Below are 20,443 nucleotides of genomic sequence, written 5' to 3' on the forward strand. Positions count from 1 at the left end.
CGCCACATGGGGTGAAGTTCTTCTATTTTTTTAGACACCAAACCGCGGTGGTCGTAGTGGGGGTTCCGATTACACAGCCGCGTTACTCCGCCCAAAAAGGAGTTTGTTAAGGGTCCGTGAGGGTTCCGATTATCTCCGCACGGAGGGCAGTTGAATGATTGTCGCAATATGTTTTGGAAAGCTTCCGAACAGTATCCTAGCTCCACCACAGCAGACAAAGGGTTGTCAGTGTCACAATATAAACATAATTGAAGTTTTCTCCTTCTTTCTTTTTCCTCTGACGTGAGTGGACCTCTGAGTGTCCCTATTTGCATGGGCTCAGGTTCAGGGAGTTTATTATCTGTGTCTTTCTTCTCATGTCTAATAAAAGTTAACCGCGATTCCAGTTTGGATTTATCTCCCTTTCTTTCTCCTAGTCTGTGTTCCAATTTCACGACTAAATCTACAAAGTCAGAATAGTCTTCTGGCAAATCAACGATATGTGCCAGCACGTCTTTTAAGTCGTCTCTCAAACCTTTATAAAAAAGGGAGACACGCTTTTCTTCTGGCCAACGTGTCTCGGTGAGTAAACGATTAGAACTAGTGAGATAGGTCAATAAATCCTTGTTACCTTGTTTAAGATTTAAAAGCTCATTATCACTTGCCTGCATAAAAGTGTGTTTTGCAAAAAGGCTGGTCATAGTACAATTAAATTGATTCCAATTATGGAGGATGGGATCATCTCTATCCACGAAAGGAATTCACCAATTGGCTGCTGTACCGCCCAAATAAGACAAGACGAATGCCACTTTCGTAGCATCAGTAGGGAACTGTTGTGGTTTACAAACGAAGTGTAATTGACATTGATTGATAAAAACATGGAATTTGTTACTATCACCATGAAAACGTTCTGGTGCTGCTAAAGGCACAACATTAGTAACATTAACAGTAACCTCAACCGGGGCAGGGAAAGTTGTATGTTTTGCTCGCGCACCTGTCTCTGAGGAGGTTTTAAACAAGGGCGTAAAAGCTGTGTTCCACTGAGATTCCCTAGGTTTATACCTGCTTAAATCCTGTTTCAAAAAGGTGTTTTCCAACTTTAATTTCTCTATTTCCTCTTGCATATGTTGCAAAATGCCAGACACTGATTCATTATGGGCCAAGCCCTCGTTTAGGGCCTGTGCCATGTCCGTGGCGTCAATGCCCTCTGTTTCTTCCCCGGCATTCATCGTCCAACAGAACTGAATATTTTAAAGGCTTGTGCTTCTGTCAAAGCCCAGCTCACCTGAGTTTCTGTTCAGTTCTGATGGAGGTTGAAGACAGTCTGACCCCACCCTGAAACTGCTTGTTCCAGCACATTAGTTTTAAACAGTGCACTAAGAACCAGAAGCTCAAGGGAAGGGGGGAAGTGGATAAAATAAAAAAAGAGAGACAACACCCGTTCTTGCGTTTCCACTGTAGAAGTGCTGCTAAAATCTGCGGCCCTCTCTGACTTCTGTAGAAACTGGTGCCCAATGAAACATAAACAAAGAACAGATAAGTGCAACCTATCCCTAAATGTGTTCCTGACTAACCCTTAATCTATCAGAAATTCTCTTCTAAAAGTACCTCTTGGATCCTGGTCTCTAGCTTCCAGGTTTGGAATGTGTTACTGTTCTGGGATGTGCTTTCTATTACTGTAAAACTTCTGTAAAAATCAAACAAATATCATTATCAGAATTACCAACATCTAACATTCACCTTAATATAACTAAAGCCTAAATTCTTAATAGCAAACTCACTTTTCACACATTTCCAGACCTTTTATAAAACAAATACTGTACTTTTACATCAAAATACAGCAGATAATTTGTGCAAGTCCTTGATTTACTGTTTGCCTTGCTGTCAATGGTTTCCTCTGTTCGATTCTTAAAAAGTTCCATGTAAAACAATGTTTATTTCACAAAGTTCCACAAAGTATTCTTGTATCAAAGGGTTTGAACCACAAAGTTCGTGGGAGATAACTTGTTCCAAATTGTCTTTACATGAATCCAGAAATTGCCGACAACGTTCTTTCAGGAAATAAAAGTTTTGCACTTACTTGTTGCTGAAAAGGGATACTGATCAGTCTAACCTTGTCCTCTTTCTCTTTTGCAGGTCGATTGCAGTGGACAGAAGAGTGGCTGAGGCAAGAAGGAGCCGGAAACCGGAAGAAGGAAGAGCCAGCAGCCGCGCCCGTTGAAGCCAATGAAGGTCTGGAGAGAGCAGGAGTGCCAGCGCCGAAGAATCTGTTCTCAGGTAAGTGGGAGGTAGACGAGCACAAGCACTGGGTAAGGCTCAGGGGCTGCCTTTTATAGACAAGGCTGGGTGTGGTTGGAAGAGCTGGATGTTGTTCGAAGAACTGGGTGTGGTTCTCACAAGCAGGTGTGCAGAGCTTCAGTTATTATGCTAATGAGTTGAAGTAACACATGGCCTTGGGAGGAGTGCTTTAAATAAGCCTTGGTAAAATCAAGGTCCAATGTGCAAACAAGACAGCAATGTCCAAACTTGTGAATACATTGAGCAACATACACAGAAGTCTTAGGTAGGGGCTGAGATAACAAGAAAGGCTTTCAATAGTATGTTTAAAGAGAGCTATTACAGAGACCACTAGTGCAATGAGAGGGGACATGCTCTTTGCTGTGCACAAACCCTAACAGCCACATATTAGCAAGATTTAATGCACAAAATGACCCGCCTATACATGGTCCGTTTGTGGACGACCCGACCTTTTTTGGCACCCACGTAGCAAACAAATAGCTTGGTGCAATCCACATAAAAGGGAAGCACATGTTTTGGATCCAGACGGTGGAGCCTCTCTTCCTCTTTAAAAGGATGCGGAGGCAGAAAGAAGGTGGGCAAAGTGATGGTTTGACCAATGTGGAAAGAAGTAACCACCGTGGGAAGAAAGAAAGGTCAGGTTCTGAGGACGACCTTGTCCGTCTGAACAGCCAGAAAAGGAGGCTTGGAAGAAAGTGCTTGGAGCTCACTCACCCTGCGAGCAGAGGTGATGGCAACCAGAAAGACAGTCTTTAAAGTAAGAAGTCTGAGAAAACAGTTATGAAGTGGCTCAAAAGGGAGGACACATAACGTAGGTAAGAACCAGGTTCAAGTCCCACTGAGGCATTACGAAGGTAACAGGAGGAAAAAGATCATCAATGCCCTTAAGGAAGCGATTTACAACAGAGGACATCAAAAGAGAAGGCTGATCAGGAAGCCTAAGAATGGCTGAAATGGCTGAGAGATAACCTTTAAGAATGCCAAGAGCAGAGCCCTGCTGACCCAAAGAAAAGAGGAACAAGAGAACCTCCGAAAGAGGGGCAGAAAGGGGTCCACAGCCTATGCTGTGCACCATGTCACAAATTTGTTCCATCTGCAGGCGTATACCATCTTAGTGTAGGGACGCCTGGCTGGCAAGATAACATCACAGACTTCAGGAGGAAGGTCAAAGGCTGTCAACTGCTGCTGCTCAATCTCCACGCAAGGAGGTGCAGGTTGGACAGGTTCGGGTGGAGGACGGTCCCCTGCTGCTACAACAGAAGATCCTCCCGAAGAGGCAGTCAGATAGGAGGATCGATGGCCATGTGTAATAGCTCGGGATACTAGACTCTTTGTGCCCAATCCGGAGCCACAAGGATGACTTGGGCCCTGTTGCGTTTGATCTTCTTCAGAACTCTGGGCAGAAGTGGTATAGGCGGAAAGGCATATAGAAGACCGCAACTCCACTTGTGTTGAAAAGCGTCGCCTAGCGAGTGCCGCCTTGGATATTCCAACATGCGGAATTGCCGACATTGCGTGTTCTCTTTGGTGGGGAATAAATCTAACTAAAGCTCTCCCCACTGCTAAAAGAGACCTTGCACCACCTCCAAGTGAAGACACCATTTGTGATCCATCATGCACCTGTGGCTGAGTTCGTCTTCCCTGGCATTCAGGGAACCTGCCAGGTGTTGAACCACCAGGGATATGCCCTGATGTTACAGCCATGTCCAGAGATGGAAAGGGTCTTGGCGGATCAATGACCCCACCCCGCCCTGTTTGTTGCAGTACCACATGGCGGTGGTGTTGTCTGTGAACACCTGCACTACTCTTCCCCAGACAGAGGGAAGGAATGTCTTTAGTGCAAGACAGATCGCCCAAAGCTCCAGAGGGTTGGTGTGGAGCCCGGACTCCGCCGGAGACCAGAGGCCTCTGATCTCCGCCTCCCCCATGTGACCGCCCCATCCTAGATGATGCATCGTCACCACTGTGAACTCTGGTTGGGGAAGGAAGAGGGAAATGCTGTTGACCCAATCCTGGTTTGTTAGCCACCACTGCAATTTGTGTGCATTGCCCTCCAAGATCTGGACATAATCTGACAGGTTCCCCTGATGTTGAGCCCACTGGAGCTTCTAGTCCCACTTCAGAGCCCGTATCTGCCATCTGGCATGGTTCACCAGCAGGATGCAGGAGGCCATCAGGCCCAGTAGCCTGAGGGCCATGCTGTCCGAAACCCAGAATAGAGTCTGAAAGATTGGAATCATAGCCCGAATATCCAGGACTCGATGTTCGTGGGGATAGACCCGAAACTGCGTAGCATCCAGAACTACTCCAAAGAAGAGGAGCTTCTGAGAGGCAATCAGGTGCGACTTCGGAACATTGATGGAGAACCCCAGCTAATGCAGAAAGTGGGCTGTAGTCTGGAGGTGAGAGACGATAGCCTGGGGTGAGCCCACCTTCAACAGCCTGTTGTCGAGATAAGGGAAGACTGGACCCCCTGATCTCTGCAGATGAACTGCGACCACTGCCATCACTTTTGTGAACACCCGGGGGGTGCTGGTAAGGCCGAAGTGGAGCACGGACAACTGAAATGCTTGTGGCCCTCCGTGAGCCATAGGTAACACCTGTTGGCCGGCAGAATGGGGATGTGAAAATAGGCGTCCTTCAAGTCTAACGCTACCATCCAGGCTCCTGGGATGAGGGCAGACAGGACCTGGGCGAGCATCAGCATTTTGAACTTCTCCTTCCGGAGGAAGCGGTTGACGTACCTGAGATCCAAGAGAGGAGGCAGGCCTTTGTCCTTCTTGGGCACCAGAAAGTAGTGGGAGTAGCAACCACGACCTACTTCTGGGCTTCCTTGGCTAAGAGAGCCATAACTTCTGTTGGAGAAGGGCCCGATGATCCCACAACATGCGATGGTACTGAGGTGGCATGGATGAAGTGATAGTCGGAAGGGTCTACTCCCTCCCCTTTGAGACTATTTGCAAAACCCACCTGTCCGACGTGATGGTAAGCCAGTGGGGGAGGTGATGGCGAATCCTGCCCCCTACTGGTGATTAGTGGCCCTGAAAGGTCGGACTACGAGGATTTTGGAGCCTGCTGCAGAAGGGGCTGTGGTGGACTGGCCTGCCCGCTGGCAACCAGAACCCCAGCGGTGGTTCATCTTTCACGCAGGGGAAAGTGGGAGGTGCCCTCCTTCGGTGGCCACGAAGGGGCAAAAAAAGCAGACTGCGCAGGGCCTGGTGTTGGAGAGGCCCAGGGACTTGGCCGTAGCCTGAGAGTCTTTAAAGCACTCTAGAGCGTTGTCTGCCTTGTCGCCGAACAGGCGATGGCCATCAAAAGGCATGTCTATAAGAGTGGATTGGACATCCCCCGAAAAACCAGTCGACCTCAGCCAGACGTAGCGTCGAAGGGCTACTGACGTGGAAATTGTCCTGCCTAGCGAGTCGGCGGTATCCAGTCCGGCGGTATCCAGTTCACAGCTGATTGTAAACTTTTCTGCGTCTCTCCCCTCGGCAACTACATGGGAGAGTACAGCCAGGGCCTCCTCCGATGAATTGTTGATGTATTTTATGAATTTTGTTCTACTGTACACGTTGTGATTAAAAACAATGTTGTGATACTCTCCTTTTGAAATTATTGAAGTTAATATCTATCGATAGTACTTGAGACCACTTTGTTTATATCACTCCTCCGGGCACTGGGGCAGCACATTCACCACTGTATCCCACACGGAGTGGGTGTAATGAACCAACAGGCATGCAGTGTTTTCTTCCTCCAGCTTGGGACTGCAGTCAGTAAAAATCTTCTTCCCAAGATGGTCCAGCTTTTTGGATTCCCTATCAGGTGGTGCGTTAGGGAATTGACCTTTGGATGTGGAGGCTTGGACCACCAAGCTCTCAGGGGTGGGGTATTGGGAAAGAAAAATAGGGTTTCCTGGCTGGGAGGTGGCGTCGGACAATCATCCTATCCACAGGAGCCCCTGTGTTGGGCATGGATAATTTGCCCAAAAGGATGTCAGTGAGGGTTTCATTAAACAGTATCAGAGGCTCCGAAGAGCTCGCTGCCAGTTGAAGCACGTCTGTTAGGAGGTTAGTCCTGACTGCCACCATAGGTAGCTCGAGGTTAAGAGCCTCGGCCGACCTACGCAACACCACGGCGTAAGACGCTCCCCCCTCCTAAGCCACGGTAGAAGGAGACAACATGCCAAGGTCTGGTGAGCTATACAAACCATTGGCTTCCTCCAGTTCCTCTCTCCAGTCCGGTTCAAAACCTAGCTGGTCAGTCAAAGGGTCTCCAGACCCCTCCCAGTCCTCCTCACTCTCCTCTGGCTGCCAATCTGGTCTCAAAGAGCCAGGTTAGAACAGAGGCACAAAAGTAACCGTTGAAGCCGGATCCAGTGCCGGCTGACACCAGTCCGGCACCGTGTCTACATCGAGGTAGAGGCTAGGGTTGACGCTGGCCTGGGACACAATCTGCGTCGGCTGCAGAAGTGGTGCTTTGGAGTCAGCACCAAGGGAGGTGTAATCAGGTCGACCAGTGCCGATCCGGATCCAGGTCTGGATCCAAGGGGGCCCTGCGGTGCAGGGGCCGAAGCTGCCGGCGTCGAAGGCCCAGGGACCCCAGCCGAGTGGCGGGGCCCGAAGGTGCATCGGTGGAGTCGGCCTGCCCAAAGATGGCATGCATCACTTTGCAAAAGGTGCGCAGCTGGGCAGGGGTTGCTCTGGGTCCCAGGAAAGGGGGGGAAACTCGGAGTCGACACTTGGGGCTCCGCAGACAGAGCAAAGGGAGGGGCACCACCGGCATCCCTCTTCACGGTGGCCGACCGGGAGAAGTCGCAGAGCGACAGTGCTTTTTTGACTTCTTCTTCTGCTTTGACTTTACTGAGGAGTGCAAAGACTTCCAAGAAGACTGGTGGTGGTGGCTCTGTGACCGGTCTCTCGACCTCCCACTCAACCGGGACCTGGGACGGCGCAAGCCGACTGCTGGGCCTCGAGAAGGTTTCGGTACCACTCCCTCAAAGACTTCGGATTCATGGTCCGGCAGTCGGAGCACGACTTAGGGTTGTGGTGGCGCTCCAGGCAAAACAGGCAAATGTGGTGCAGATCCGTCACCAACATCAGCCGGCTGCAGGAACTGCAGGCCTTGAAATGGGAATCCCTGACGTGCACCAGGAGTCAAAGGCTCAATGTAGACAAAAGTCGGGAAAAAGTCAGTCAAAAAGTGACTGAAGGTACCGCTCTCTCCAGATCTGCGCTAGCTGGCGCGGAAAAAAAAAGAACTGACGTCAGCGCGCAAAGGCGGTGTCTAAGTATCTACCACGACGTCAGGCCGGCGACCAAGACACCAATGACGAACAAGGAGCCAACCGACGCCAGCTTTCATCGCACAGAGGCACTGCTGACAAAAATGTTTTCCAGATCCAGTCTGACACATGGGGGTAATTCTAAGGTAAAGAATCCATAACTAATTGTCTCTTTCAGATTGGTAAATCCATAAGTTGTAGTGTCTCACCTTTGCGACAGCTGTTCACCTAGACTTTGACACTCAAGCAAACAAAGGAAATAACTTGCTTAATCTGTTGCTGTGTCAGTCCTCTGCTTCAGGCGAAAGGTTACTAACAAAGGCCTCACAAGTGTACTATTTATTTAATGAGGAAGCTGGAGGGAAGAACTATAAGAGTGTAGAGGAGGTAACTGGGTAAACATATCCATGTGCATTGTGGCAAATTTATAATTTTACTTGTGTTACTTTATCCATGTTATAGTCCTCAAGAGAGGCTCGAGCTCGTAAGCCAATGGGCCAATAATTAGTGTTACTGACTGAACAATGTAAATGACATAAATTGCAATCGCTCTACATGCCCGTTTACGGATCACACTATTTCCTTAGTCTGTTTTCAGTGCCTCTTAAGTAACAACTTCCACTCACACTGGCTGGGATAATATCTCTTTCAGTCAGTTCGGGTTCAGCACGCCATGCACATGACACACCAGCGTTCACATGACACCACAGGGCACAGATGCCTGTGTACACCAGATTAATCCTACTGTCAAGCCACAGTTGGTCTTTTCAATCGGATACAGAAAATAGTACATAGTACGAGTCTGTGGCCAAAGGTGGAGGATTTTAATATAATCCCCCGCATAGATAGCGATCATAACGCCCTTTCACTCACCTTGCGTTATCTTCCTGAGTCCACTGGACTCTTTTCTCCAGGGTCAGGAGATGAACGGGGAAACTTGGTATTAACCTCTAACAGGCGCAGGGTGAGATGGCAGAAATTCTCCAAGTCGGAAGAAAATATTGGGAAAATTTACAATCTCGTTCTCCCAAGATTTGAGGCTTTGGAAGAAGCAATTAGTCACTCCAGTGCCCAGGACCTATCTAAAATCTTACCTTCTATACACGAGGACTTAGTGGGAACTCTGGGTGAGGTCCTCTATCCTGAGGTACCTAAACCCAAGCATAAAACCAGAACTTCCACTTGGTACAACTCTGACTGCAGAAAGGCCAAATCCGATCTTGTAGCTGCAGTCAAAGAGGGTGCCCCCCGCAATAGGGTGTCTGCTTTGCGGCAACTTTACAAAATCATTATGGCCCGTGCGAGGTCAGACTGGGACTGGGATAGATGGCATGATCTCTCAGCAGCATTAATAGCGAAGGATTCTAGAAGATTTTGGTCCTTAGTCTCTACTGGCTCAGGGGAACCTAAAGCTGCGGTTGAGCCCAACATAGCTGCATATATATGGGAAGACCATTTCGGGAAACTTTATGCAGATGAGCTAGAAAACACCGATGCCACTATTGCGGCACTTCTTTCCCTCCCTGGGGATACTCTGGAGTTCACACTAGGGGAAGTGGTCAGTGCAATAGATGGCTTAGCAATGGGCAAGGCCCCGGGCCTTGATAAATTACCTGGTGACCTTTTTAGGTCCCATCCAGAAATTTGGGCACCGTATCTCCTCATTCTTTTCAACTCAATAGCAGGTGGAATGGCGATCCCCTGCACTTGGTTGGGGGCAGAGATAGTCCCTATCTTCAAGAAGGGCTGTCCTCTGCTCCCATCCAACTACAGGCCGATCAGCCTGATCGATGTCCCCCAGAAGATTTATTCGCGACTTTTACTGGACCAACTCATGGATTGGATGGAGGAAAATGAAATTTTAAGTCCCCTCCAGGCTGGCTTCAGGAAAAATACGTCCACCATGGACCAAATCTTCCGCCTCGTTCTCCTCTATTGGAAAACGGTGACCATCGAGGGCGGGAGATTATACATGGTGTTCGTAGACCTGAGGTCAGCCTTCGACCTTGTACCACGGAAAAAACTTTGGGAGGTCCTGAGGGAGATGGGAGTACCCATTAATCTACTCCAGGCAATCATAAGACTTCATCAGGGTAACTTTGCCCAGGTACGTTGTGGGAGGGGTGGTGTTCTGACACAAAGGTTCCCTGTTTCCCGAGGGGTTCGGCAGGGGTGCGTACTTGCCCCAACTCTTTTTTGTCTCTATGTGAATAGTGTCATCTCGCATTTAGCCAATGTTGGAGACAACGACGCCCCGGTCTTGGCAGGCAGGAGGGTACCGGCAATTATGTTTGCGGACGACACCCTCCTGCTTTCCAAATCGCCCATGGGTATTCAGAGAACTCTGGATGGCTTTGATCTCTTTTGCAGGCAGTTTGGCCTCGAGATCAACGCCGGGAAGACCAAGTATATGATCTTTAACCCCTCTTCCACAACCAGACCCAACCCGTCCCTAAATTCCACAGTTTTGGAGAGGGTAAAAACATTTCAATACCTGGGCGTTACCCTTCAAGAGAATCTGTCATGGTGTCCACAAGTTGCAAATTCTAGGTTAAGGCTATCCCAACTGTCAGGGGCTATCCTGAAGATCACTAACACCTCAACATACAAACCCATAGCCCCCGCAGTTGAGATGTACAAAACCCAAGCAAAACCTGCTGCTTTATATGGCAGCGAACTCTGGGGACACCAAGCTGCAAATGAGTTGGTACGTGTGGAGAACAATTTCATGAGGCGTCTCCTGGCCCTTCCAGTTGCAACCCCATTACTTCCCCTACGTCTTGATTTGGGCTTATCATCTATCAGGGAGGATGCTGAACTAAACCCTATAAGATTTTGGCACAGACTCTGGTCAACTAAGGAGCTTAACCACTACAGGAGTGATCTTGTGCATGTAATGAACTTAAATGTCAACGACAAGATCCCCTGGCTAACTTTTGTTAAAAAAGAATTGTTCCGGCTAGGCCTCAGTGAACTGTGGTTGGCCCCCGAAACTGGTTGTATCAAGGTCCCTCGGAAAAGCCTAGCGAAAGCTTACAAGCAACAAAATCTTGCAACCCAAATGACTGCACCTAGCACTGGCATTTTAACCCATTGTTTTACCCAATCCAAAAATACTTATAAATTTGAAACTTTCCTGGATTTTATTTATCCGGTCGCAGCAAGGAAGCTCTTTTTACAGTGGCGATTTGGAACCCTCCCCCTCAAATCCTTTACGAGTAAATGGTCCAATGGAGGGGATAAATTATGCCCTGGCTGCAATTCCTGTGATGAGGAGGAAATCCATGTCTTATTTTTCTGCTCCACCTATAGGTCCCCAAGGAAGTATTGGCTGGTGCCTTTATGCAGAAACATGGCAATAAGAAACTGTTCCATTTCATATAGAATTTTGAAATCTGATTCCTCCCCTCACATTGTTTTTGCAGTCTCAAAATATCTGTTCGCCATGTGGCGTATTAGGTCCAAGTTGATTAAGGCCCTATCAACATAGGATGATAGCTCCGCCCACTGTCTTAAAATTAAATTTCAGCCCTCTATGGCAAAGTTTTTACATCAATACTATTTTAAATGAACCAATATAATTGTGATGTATCTTTTTATCCATTTTTATCTCACTTAACTTTTACTTCCAATACTTGAATCCTTTGTATTATATGTACCAAATGTTGATGTAAAATGTTGAATGTTGTATGTCTTTCTATGTATCTTTTATGGTCTTAATGGCCGAAATAAAGATTTTTGGATTGGATTGGATTGGATTGGAGTACATACTCCCTGCATTCACAGTGCATTAACTACATTTTATATTCACAATGTGATGAAAACATTAGATAACGCAAACAACAAGGACTTTGCAACTTAATGTTTGCTCATGATATTAATGAGGGCACACAAAGGGCTTGTTTCCCTTTTCATACCATCCTGCTGCATGACAATTTACTTCCTTTTGTTTCTTGGGGATGCCCTGACTGGAATAAGTTGTAGTTAAACACAACGCAACATGAGCATCAACCCCATTCTCCACAACCAACAGCCCATCAATGGAAGCAAAGCAATCCACTGCAGTGTTACTTTACACATTGCAAAGAGATGATAAATGAATTTCTGGCAGGAATACACATTTTACTTCGGGTGCAAAGCTCCCTAAATACAAGTGTCAGTTGGGAGAATAAAATAATTCCTAACTAGATTTTCCATTCATGGCACCTACATACATGTACCTCTGATCGCATTACTGGGATCTGACATGCATTATCCCCAACTCTTTACAGCAACTCCTTCCCCTTTTTTCATTTGTGTCATTTATTTTCTACCTCTCCTCTCTCTTAACCAATTTCCAATTTTCTGGTTCTCCTGCACTGTGAGGTCATACAAATGGCAATAGTGTTTTGCAAATATAATCACTCCACTGCAAACAAAAACAAAAAGTAAAAAACATTGTCATTTACAATGGCAGTGGCTCTAACTTTCACAAATGCGAGACCCATTGCATTGCAAATTCTTGTTTTAAAATGCTATTTTGCAACCTCTATGCATGCTCCGTTAAGCAGCACACATAGAAGTTACAACATGGCGTTTAAAGATTGTTGATGTGCAGGAAGGTGGGCCTTCCTGCATGTAAACAATCTTTCCCTGCTCGCAGACACCCTTGCACTATGGTGCAAGGGTGCCTGTGTTGGCGCTAGGCTGCTACGTGTAGCACAAGCGCAGGGGGAAAGGCAGGGCTGCACCACATTCTTGTAAATATGCTGCAGTCCTGTGTTTCTGAAGTAACGGAGTGAGGCGTTAGCCAGGAAGGCTAACGCCTCACTCCACCACTTCTCTTCTACATATACCTCAAATACAAAAAGCTTGCACCAAAATCAACCTTAGGCTGTCTTGAAGAAGTCACAGTCAGTGCTGGAAATGAGTCATTGGCTGAAATATTTAGTGATTATCATTTTTACCAAGTGTGGTATAGTCTGTAAACAACAAAACTGCGTATTTACTTTATTTCTTATCTTTCTGTTTTGCAGTGCTTCAAATGGCGACTATTTCAAGAACGAACTGTACCAACCTGGAATTGGAGCCATCAGTGAGACTATTTCAACTGATTATTTTCATCCCAACGCTGATCTTTGGATTGGCCTTCAATGGACTGGCCTTGTGGGTCTTTTTTTTCAGGCTTAAGAAATGGACTGAGACCAGGGTGTACATGATCAACCTCATCATTTCTGACTGCAGCCTGCTCTTTACCTTTCCCTTCCGCTTGTACGCCTACAACATCCCTTGGAACTTGGGAAAAAAGATGTGCGGCATCATAAGGTTCATCTATTTTTTGAACGTGTACATGAGCATTCTGATCATTACTGCGGTAGCTGTTGATCGTTATGTAGCTATTAAGCACCCTTTGAAAGCAAAGGTTTTAAGGTCTCCAGTCAAGGCTGCTATTGTGTGCATTTGTTTATGGATTATCGTAATTTCTGTTCACACGTATTTACTAGTGCACGATTCTCAACGAAACTCAACACAAGAAAGTGTTTATTGCTTTCAACAAAGCGTTGATCGTCCTATGAAGCGAATTATCTATTCCTCTGTTTTTGGGTTTTTCCTGCCCTTCTTAATACTGAGCTTTTGCTCCATTCAAGTAATGAGAATTCTCAAGAGGAAGATAACCGAAAGTGAAGATTGTGAGAGATCTGTTCGGAAAGCCATCCAAATAGTGGCTGCCAATCTGTCTGTTTTTATCATCTGTTTTCTGCCAGACAATGTAGGGAAAATGATCATGTTTGGTCTATGGTTCTCCTGGCCTTCCTGCGCCATCAACCAACGAGTCCACACATACATACACATTGCTACTTGCCTGTCTCACTTGAACTGCTGCTTGGATGCCATTTGCTATTACTTTGTGGCTAAAGAATTTTGGGAAGCTTCACATCTTCCTTTCACCTCAAAATATCTGCAAAAGGCAAGAAATCCAACACAAGAAACAGACCCAAAACAAGAAATAAATCTGACACAAGAATTCAGTCCAACACAGAAAGATATCTGTGATTGATATCTGCCACCTTCGCATCTGGGTTCACCTTAAAATCTCTGCAATGATATCTGCCACCTTACCATATGGTGTTTTACTTGGAATCTCTGCACTGGCCAAGAAATCCAAAACAGAAAAAGACCCAACAAAAGAAACAAATCCAACACAAGAAATAAGTCGGCAGTGTCCACCCTTTCAGGGGAAAAATTCAAAAGACGGAGAGAAAAAAAAATAGCGACAATCTTTTTTCAATGTTTTTTCTTACGTATTCTCGAGGCAGGACCCAAAGGCACTGATCAGTTTCACAATCAATCTGTCATGTGTACAAAGAAAATATGGTTCCTTTTCTGGTTGGTTGCTAAAAATAGTATTGAAAGGTGCTTTTTGATTTGTTTTAAAATCGATGGACTTTTTAAAAACACTTGTTCTTGGCTGTATAGCACTTTACAAAAGTATTAACAGCCCCGGGTTTTGAGCTGCACTGTGAATACAAATTGAGCACAGAAACACCCACTCTACCCGCTCTTTTCTTTGACATTGTACCATCTTTCCCCCCCCTTCCCATACTAATAAGACTTGCAAAGCTGGTAGGCCATCTACGGCATTTCTACACAGGTCTTATGCAGATTGAGAAAAACAGAATAAACAGTGGCTTTTTGTTAATCATTTTACACGTAATATGAGACCTGCTGAATAAACTTGTAAATTGCCATCTAATGTGTAAGCCAAGATAAGAGCATCTGGCTTGTCCCTCGTGCTTAGCACTAAAAACTTTCCCACATATAGGCCCACATGCATCAAGCATTTTTGGAGTCGCAAACGGTGCGATTCCTTAAAATCGGCCGTTTGCGATTCCAAAAATGCTTTTTTGGATGCATCAAGCAATTTTAGAAATCGCAACATTTTTGCGATTTCTAAAATTGCGATTGCTTTTAAGAAATCGCAAATTTGCGATTTCTTAAAAGCAATGCATGATTACTTTTTAAATTGCGAATTCGCAATTAGAGGGATAAATTTACCGAGTAGTTGAACTACTCGGTAAATTTGCAAAAAGTGTAAATAACAAAGAAAATGCATTTTTAAAACATTCATGTTACGGACACACATGTCCTTAGGACATGTGTGTGTGCAACATGATGCGAAAACAACATTTCATGGGTGCAGGGGGGGTTCATTTGAACCCCCCTCACCACCCTTGAAATGCAATCAGGATTTGCGATTTTCAAATTGCGAATTCGCAATTCCCATTCATTCCTATGGACTTTTTGGCCCATAGGAATGAATGGGAATTGCGAAATCGCAATTTGAAAATCGCATTTTTTATGCGATTCGGTAAAAATAGCGATTTCTACCGAATTGCATAAAAAATGAAAAAATAATCATGCATAGGCTTTTGCGATTTCTAAATTGCAAATCGCTATTTATCGCAATTTAGAAATCGCAAAAGCCGATATTGATGCATGTGGGCCATAGTCACAGCATATTTAACACCCTGCCTGCCAACCAAACACTTTCCCAAGGGAGTAACTCGCTAGCCTTTGTATGACGAGCCTGAGCCAGCACGCATGCGCTGTGGGACTCATTGCAGAGGAGTAGCGAATAGAAGCCCTACCCACTCTCCACCCATGTTTGCCATTGACTTGTGTCATTGTCTGTCCTAAATGCAGGCTTCTCGTTCATCAATAAGCTTGTTAGTCCCTCCTTAGTACCACCTCTTCTTCATTTGTCACCTCACATGACGACTGTTCCCTTCATTTAGAGTGTTACACGGCTATTTTCTTTAATGAGGTTCTCCTACTGCCTTCTTTACTCCCCTCCCTCCTGTTGTCGTGCCTTCTCTTCCCCCCTCCCGCCCTCCCGTTGTCCGTGTCTTCTCCCCCCGTCCTCCCTCTCGTTGTCCGTGATGATTACCATTTGCATAGCAGTCTGTCTCGTGTAAATGCGAGACGTATTGCATTGCAAAAGCTTGTTGATAATGTGCTCTGGCACCTCACTGAAGGGCACGAATCGCAATATAACTGGTATTACAAATTCCAAGATAAAATACAGCACACTGAAACCACATTTCATGGTGCAACTATGTTAGTAGGTTGGAGCTCTGCTTCCTAAAAAAGCTCTCCGACCAACTGTCTATTGCATCCACGTGAAACACTTTCTTTCATACAAACGTGTCTATCAAACTTCATGCCCAGGACATGGTCTGACACAGAGTACTTCCTCGTTGTACATACACAGTCGCTAAATACTGAAGTGGTTGTCATGCAGAGGGTACTGCCTCTTTCACACACAGCATCCTCCTGGTACAGAGCCGCTCACTGTAAATCTACGTATATCCTGCATGTATGATAATATCGAAGTCAAGGTTATCCATACCAGGAAAATTGAATGATGTTTTGTTTTAAGCTTTTTTAAACTGTTAATGTTACTTTAATTACAGACTTGCTTCAAAAACTAGAAACTAGGAATATAAAGTGTCACACGAAGGGCCACAGTATTGCTCATCTGCTTCATGGCGTCCTCTGCTTCCATAATTCTTCACTTTGATGCTTTATTTGAACTATCAAAGCCAAGGGTGTTTCATTTCAGTTAATATGAAACTGATTTCTAATCTAAGGTCAATAAACTGATTTGAAAAAAAAAATAGAGAAAAGCCTGAATGAGTTTTGTGCCGCTAAGTCTTCAATGGACTCTTGATTTGAAACAGTATACACTATATTTGGGTTAAAACATGTCTAGTTTAATGGATTTTTTGCTTATGTTTGAATGAAAAAATTGCATTGGTCTACATGTATCAGGAATTCCAATTATACTGTTGTGCCCTACCAATAAACACCTACAAATTCAACAAAAGCAACACAATGTTGCTGTGAAATTGTGCAGTGACTTAGGACACATTCAACTTCAAAGCAATCAGTTGCAGCGCAATCGGACCAGCATTTTGAAAGTTAGAGCTATTGGCAATGTAAATTACATTGTTTTTTACTAGTGGAATCTAGAGGACTAAGAATGAGGAATTACCCACTGGGAAGAGCGACACAGCTGAAGCACTACCTAGAGGAATTAGAATGAGGAGTTACTGACTGGACCAGTGAAGCTAAGCTAGCAGCACTGTCTAGAGGACTTAGTGCTGTGGCTGCTTCTCTGGTCCTGCCAGTAATCCCCACATTTTAAGACCTCTAGGCAGTGCTGCAGCTGCTTCTTTGGTCCTGGCAGTAAATCCTTATTCTAAGTCCTCTAGACAATGCTGATACCTTCTGCTCTGCTCTCATTGGTAGTTCCTCATTCTAAGTCCTCTAGACAGTGCTGCGGCTGCTTCCCTGGTCCTGTCCGTAATCCCCGCATTTTAAGACCTCTAGGGAGTGTTAAATCCTCATTCTATCTGGAAAATGTAGAATGAGGATTTACTAATGGGTCCAAAGAAGCAGATGCAGCACAGCCTAGAGGTCTTAAAACGTGGGAATTACTGAATGAACCAGAGAAGCAGCTGCAGCACTGTATAGAGCACTAAGAATGCAGGAATTCCACTAGGAATAGAGAGACAGCTCCAGCACTGCCTAGAGGAATTAAAATGTGGGAATTACCAACAGGACCAGAGAAGCAGCTGCAGCACTGCCTAGGGGTTTTACAATGTGGAAGTATCAACAGGACCAGAGGAGCATCTGCAGCACTGTCTTGAGGACTTAGAAAGAGCAAATATTGATGAGACCATAGAAGCAGCTTGCAGCACTGTCTAGAGGACTTAGAATGAGGAATTATCACTGGGACCAGAGAAGCAGCTAGCAGCACTGTCTAAAAGCCTTAGAATGAGGGATTACCAACGGGACCAGAAAAACAGCTATGAGCACTGTCTAGAGGACTAAGAATGAGAAATTACCACTGGGACCAGAAAACCAGCTAGCAGCAGTATCTAGAGGACCATGAATGAGGAATTACAACTGGGAACAGAGACACAGCAGCGGCACTGCTTAGAGGACTTAGAATATCCTGATTCATTTAGGGAACCATTACCTACCCCAGTATGTACAAATACCAGTGTTTTTGTGACATTATTATAAAGAAGAAATGGTGACTGGAGCTCATTCTGAGTACTTTGTAACTTCGTCAAGTCTGCCTATAAATAAAAGTGCACAAAAAGAAAGAAAAAAATATAAATTCACTCCACTCCTAATTAAAGTATGTAAAATATTGCATCTGGAAATAAGGGTGATGCATACCCGTTAAACAAACCCAAAAGTAAAGGAACATTACGAGATCAAAAAATGGAGTTTGCAACAAAAATAAACATGATGCAAACAGTGGCCATATTTACAAAATGTGAAGAAGTACCAAATAATTTTTTTAATTCGCTAATAAGCTTTGAATTACAGCCAGATTCATGAAGCCGAAATCGGCTCCCAAAGGGCCAGATTCTGAGAATCTGGCCCTTTGCGAGCGCTATTTTTGCATTTGGGATTCATCATCCCAAATGCAAAAATCGCAATTATATAAATCGTTAAATTGCGATGAATTGCATTTAAGGAATCTCAATTTCAGATTCCTTAAATGCAATTCATGAACCATTTAAAAATTGCGAATTCGCAATCTGGGTCCGCTATTTACCGCGAAGTCTGACTACGTGGTAAATAGCGAAAACTTAGAAAAATGCACTTTAGTGCATTTTTCTAAGTTGTATGTTACACACACACATGTCCTTTGGCGTGTGTGTGCACAACACCAGTGTACATTACCTTTTATGGGGTGCAACAGGGTGTCCTTTGGACACCCTGGCACCCTTGAAATTGTGGCACATTTGGGATTAGCTAATCGCTAATCGCAAATAAGGAATGACTCCCCATTCATTCCCATGGGCCTTTAGGCCCATAGGAATGAATGGGAAAGCCATTCCTTATTTGCGATTAGCAATTAGCTAATCGCAAATAAGGAAGCAGTAGAAATCGCTAAAAATAATGCGATTTCTACATGAATCCCGTTTTGCGAGTCTTTAATAGCGATTCCTTAATAATCGCTATTAAGGACTCGCAAAACATGACAATGATGAATCTGGGGGTTAGTGCGTTAAAGTTGTTTTAAATGAAATAGAAATAAGGATTTTATCTACAAAAGTGCATGCTAACAAATAATGTTTGTCATCGGCTAATAGGCTTTGAATTAGCGAGTAAAAGCGGTTTTAAATAAAATGGATTAGTGTACAATACATCACGCACATCGCGCATTGGGTTATATAACTAAAGAGACCAAAAAGGAACACTCTTTAAAAATGCTGCAGCCTGCACAAAAACAAAATAGTGCACAAACACAAAGGTAAAAAGCCTTTAGAGAGGACACACATAATAGGCCAATACTCCAAGGGACGAGCGAGACCTGAAAATGTTGGACAAATAAAGGTCATAAACCCTAATAAATCAAGCCTTTATGAATGACACACATTTGAATAAATCGCCAATGAGGGGCGGAACTAAAGCTATAAATCAATGGGGGAAGGAAGATCGAGATAATTTACAGAGGTCCTACACCCTAGCTCCTCCTGTAGAGTAGTACATTATTTCTCACAATAAGGTTAACTAACCTTATTCGGATAAATAAAGGGCAGAATTAAAGCCCACGTACCAAACAAAGCATGTCTCACAGAGTAGCGTATGCACTGCCTAGACTCAACATAAAAAGCTGTCAGATAACTTTCCTCATTGAAATACATGCCATGGCAATGTTCTTAAAATTGATAGATTTTTAAAGGAATTCAATGCAATTCTCAAAAAAACTGCACCAAAACAATTTTTGAAGACTTTAAATTATCCATTAAACAGTAAAATTTTGCAAAGTAATCCACTGAGCTAAAAGCTGCAAAAGCACAATATTAATGTTAAACTCATAGGAGAGAACAATAAACTAGCCATTTTACTGTTGATCAGAAAGGGAGTCACTAATTTTATTTTTAATGTTCAAAGCACTATTTTTTATATTTGAAAGGACTGAAAATCAAAGATAAAAAAAATCGTGAAACTCAGTTTGCAAAGTTCGACTTTAAACAAGAACAGGGTTCCCTCGTCGAAACTCTGCATGAGAACTTCCAGAATCCTTGAAATGTGTGCATTTCACTAGTTAGGACCAAGGAAGCAGCAGGCTGTAATTAGAGTCTCCAATACCCACGTTTGCAAGCCTGAAAAGCCAGGATAGTAAAGAGTATTTGTAAAAATTAGCAAAATATATTAAAATACATCAGGTTGCTTTGCATGTTAAAAGAAAACTATTGAGTGGAAAAATTATATTTAAGCTTAAGTTACTGATTAAAAAACTAAATTGAAATACGTTTTTTTTTTGATTTTTCAGAAAACCTTTATTGAATAATTCAGCATCAAAACATCGTACATATATGCATCAGTAACATGGCACAACACCAGAGGGAAGAAATCAAACGAATTTAGGCATTATCCTGTACAGTGCTAGAATCACATTGAAAAGCTAAATGGAGCAGGGATACTGTAATAGCGGCACCTCAGAGGAATGAGCAGGACCGACTCCAGAGCACTGGGAATGGAATGGGAGACAGCTACTGACCAGCACCGGCGTCCGCCGCGGGTGTAGTGCCGATTCAGATAAGGGGGGGGTGATGAACAGAGTGTCTGAATTAAGCAGACCACTCTTACCCAGTCCAAAGATCAGGGCTTGATCCATCACCATTATTTATCTCACTGCACCATCCCAGCTCAGAACCTGGCGATATGCAAATCAGTCTGTCCCTGGCCCAGTGCATCATGGGAACAGGGCAGACTAAACTACCAAGCCAATTCTTCACCAGAAAGGAGACAAGCTACCGGGGACCGGTTTCTGGCATTTCAGCCGTCTTCGGCCCGGCTTGCTTGAATCCTGAT

At 44.5% G+C, this 20,443-nt stretch overlaps 1 protein-coding gene across 5 annotated transcripts in view; it reads left to right on the forward strand.

Moving 5' to 3' along the window:
- LOC147697809 (G protein-coupled receptor 35-like) overlaps window positions 1-14,359 on the forward strand; it is a 119,240-nt gene extending 104,881 nt beyond the window's left edge. For 4 of the 5 annotated variants that reach the window (XM_086933353.1, XM_086933354.1, XM_086933355.1 and 1 more), the window contains one exon: window positions 12,574-14,359. In XM_086933353.1, the coding sequence (XP_086789479.1) occupies window positions 12,582-13,595 (1,014 nt within the window). In that variant the 5' untranslated portion in view covers window positions 12,574-12,581 and the 3' untranslated portion in view covers window positions 13,596-14,359. Of the gene's footprint in view, window positions 1-2,136; window positions 2,257-12,573 lie in introns of those variants that run through there. The other variant, XM_086933356.1, reaches the window with a different exon arrangement.
- Window positions 14,360-20,443: the final 6,084 nt, after the last annotated feature.

Source organism: Lissotriton vulgaris, chromosome 8 (assembly GCF_964263255.1).
Source record: "Lissotriton vulgaris chromosome 8, aLisVul1.2, whole genome shotgun sequence".
In the NCBI taxonomy this organism is placed as follows: Eukaryota; Metazoa; Chordata; class Amphibia; order Caudata; family Salamandridae; genus Lissotriton; species Lissotriton vulgaris.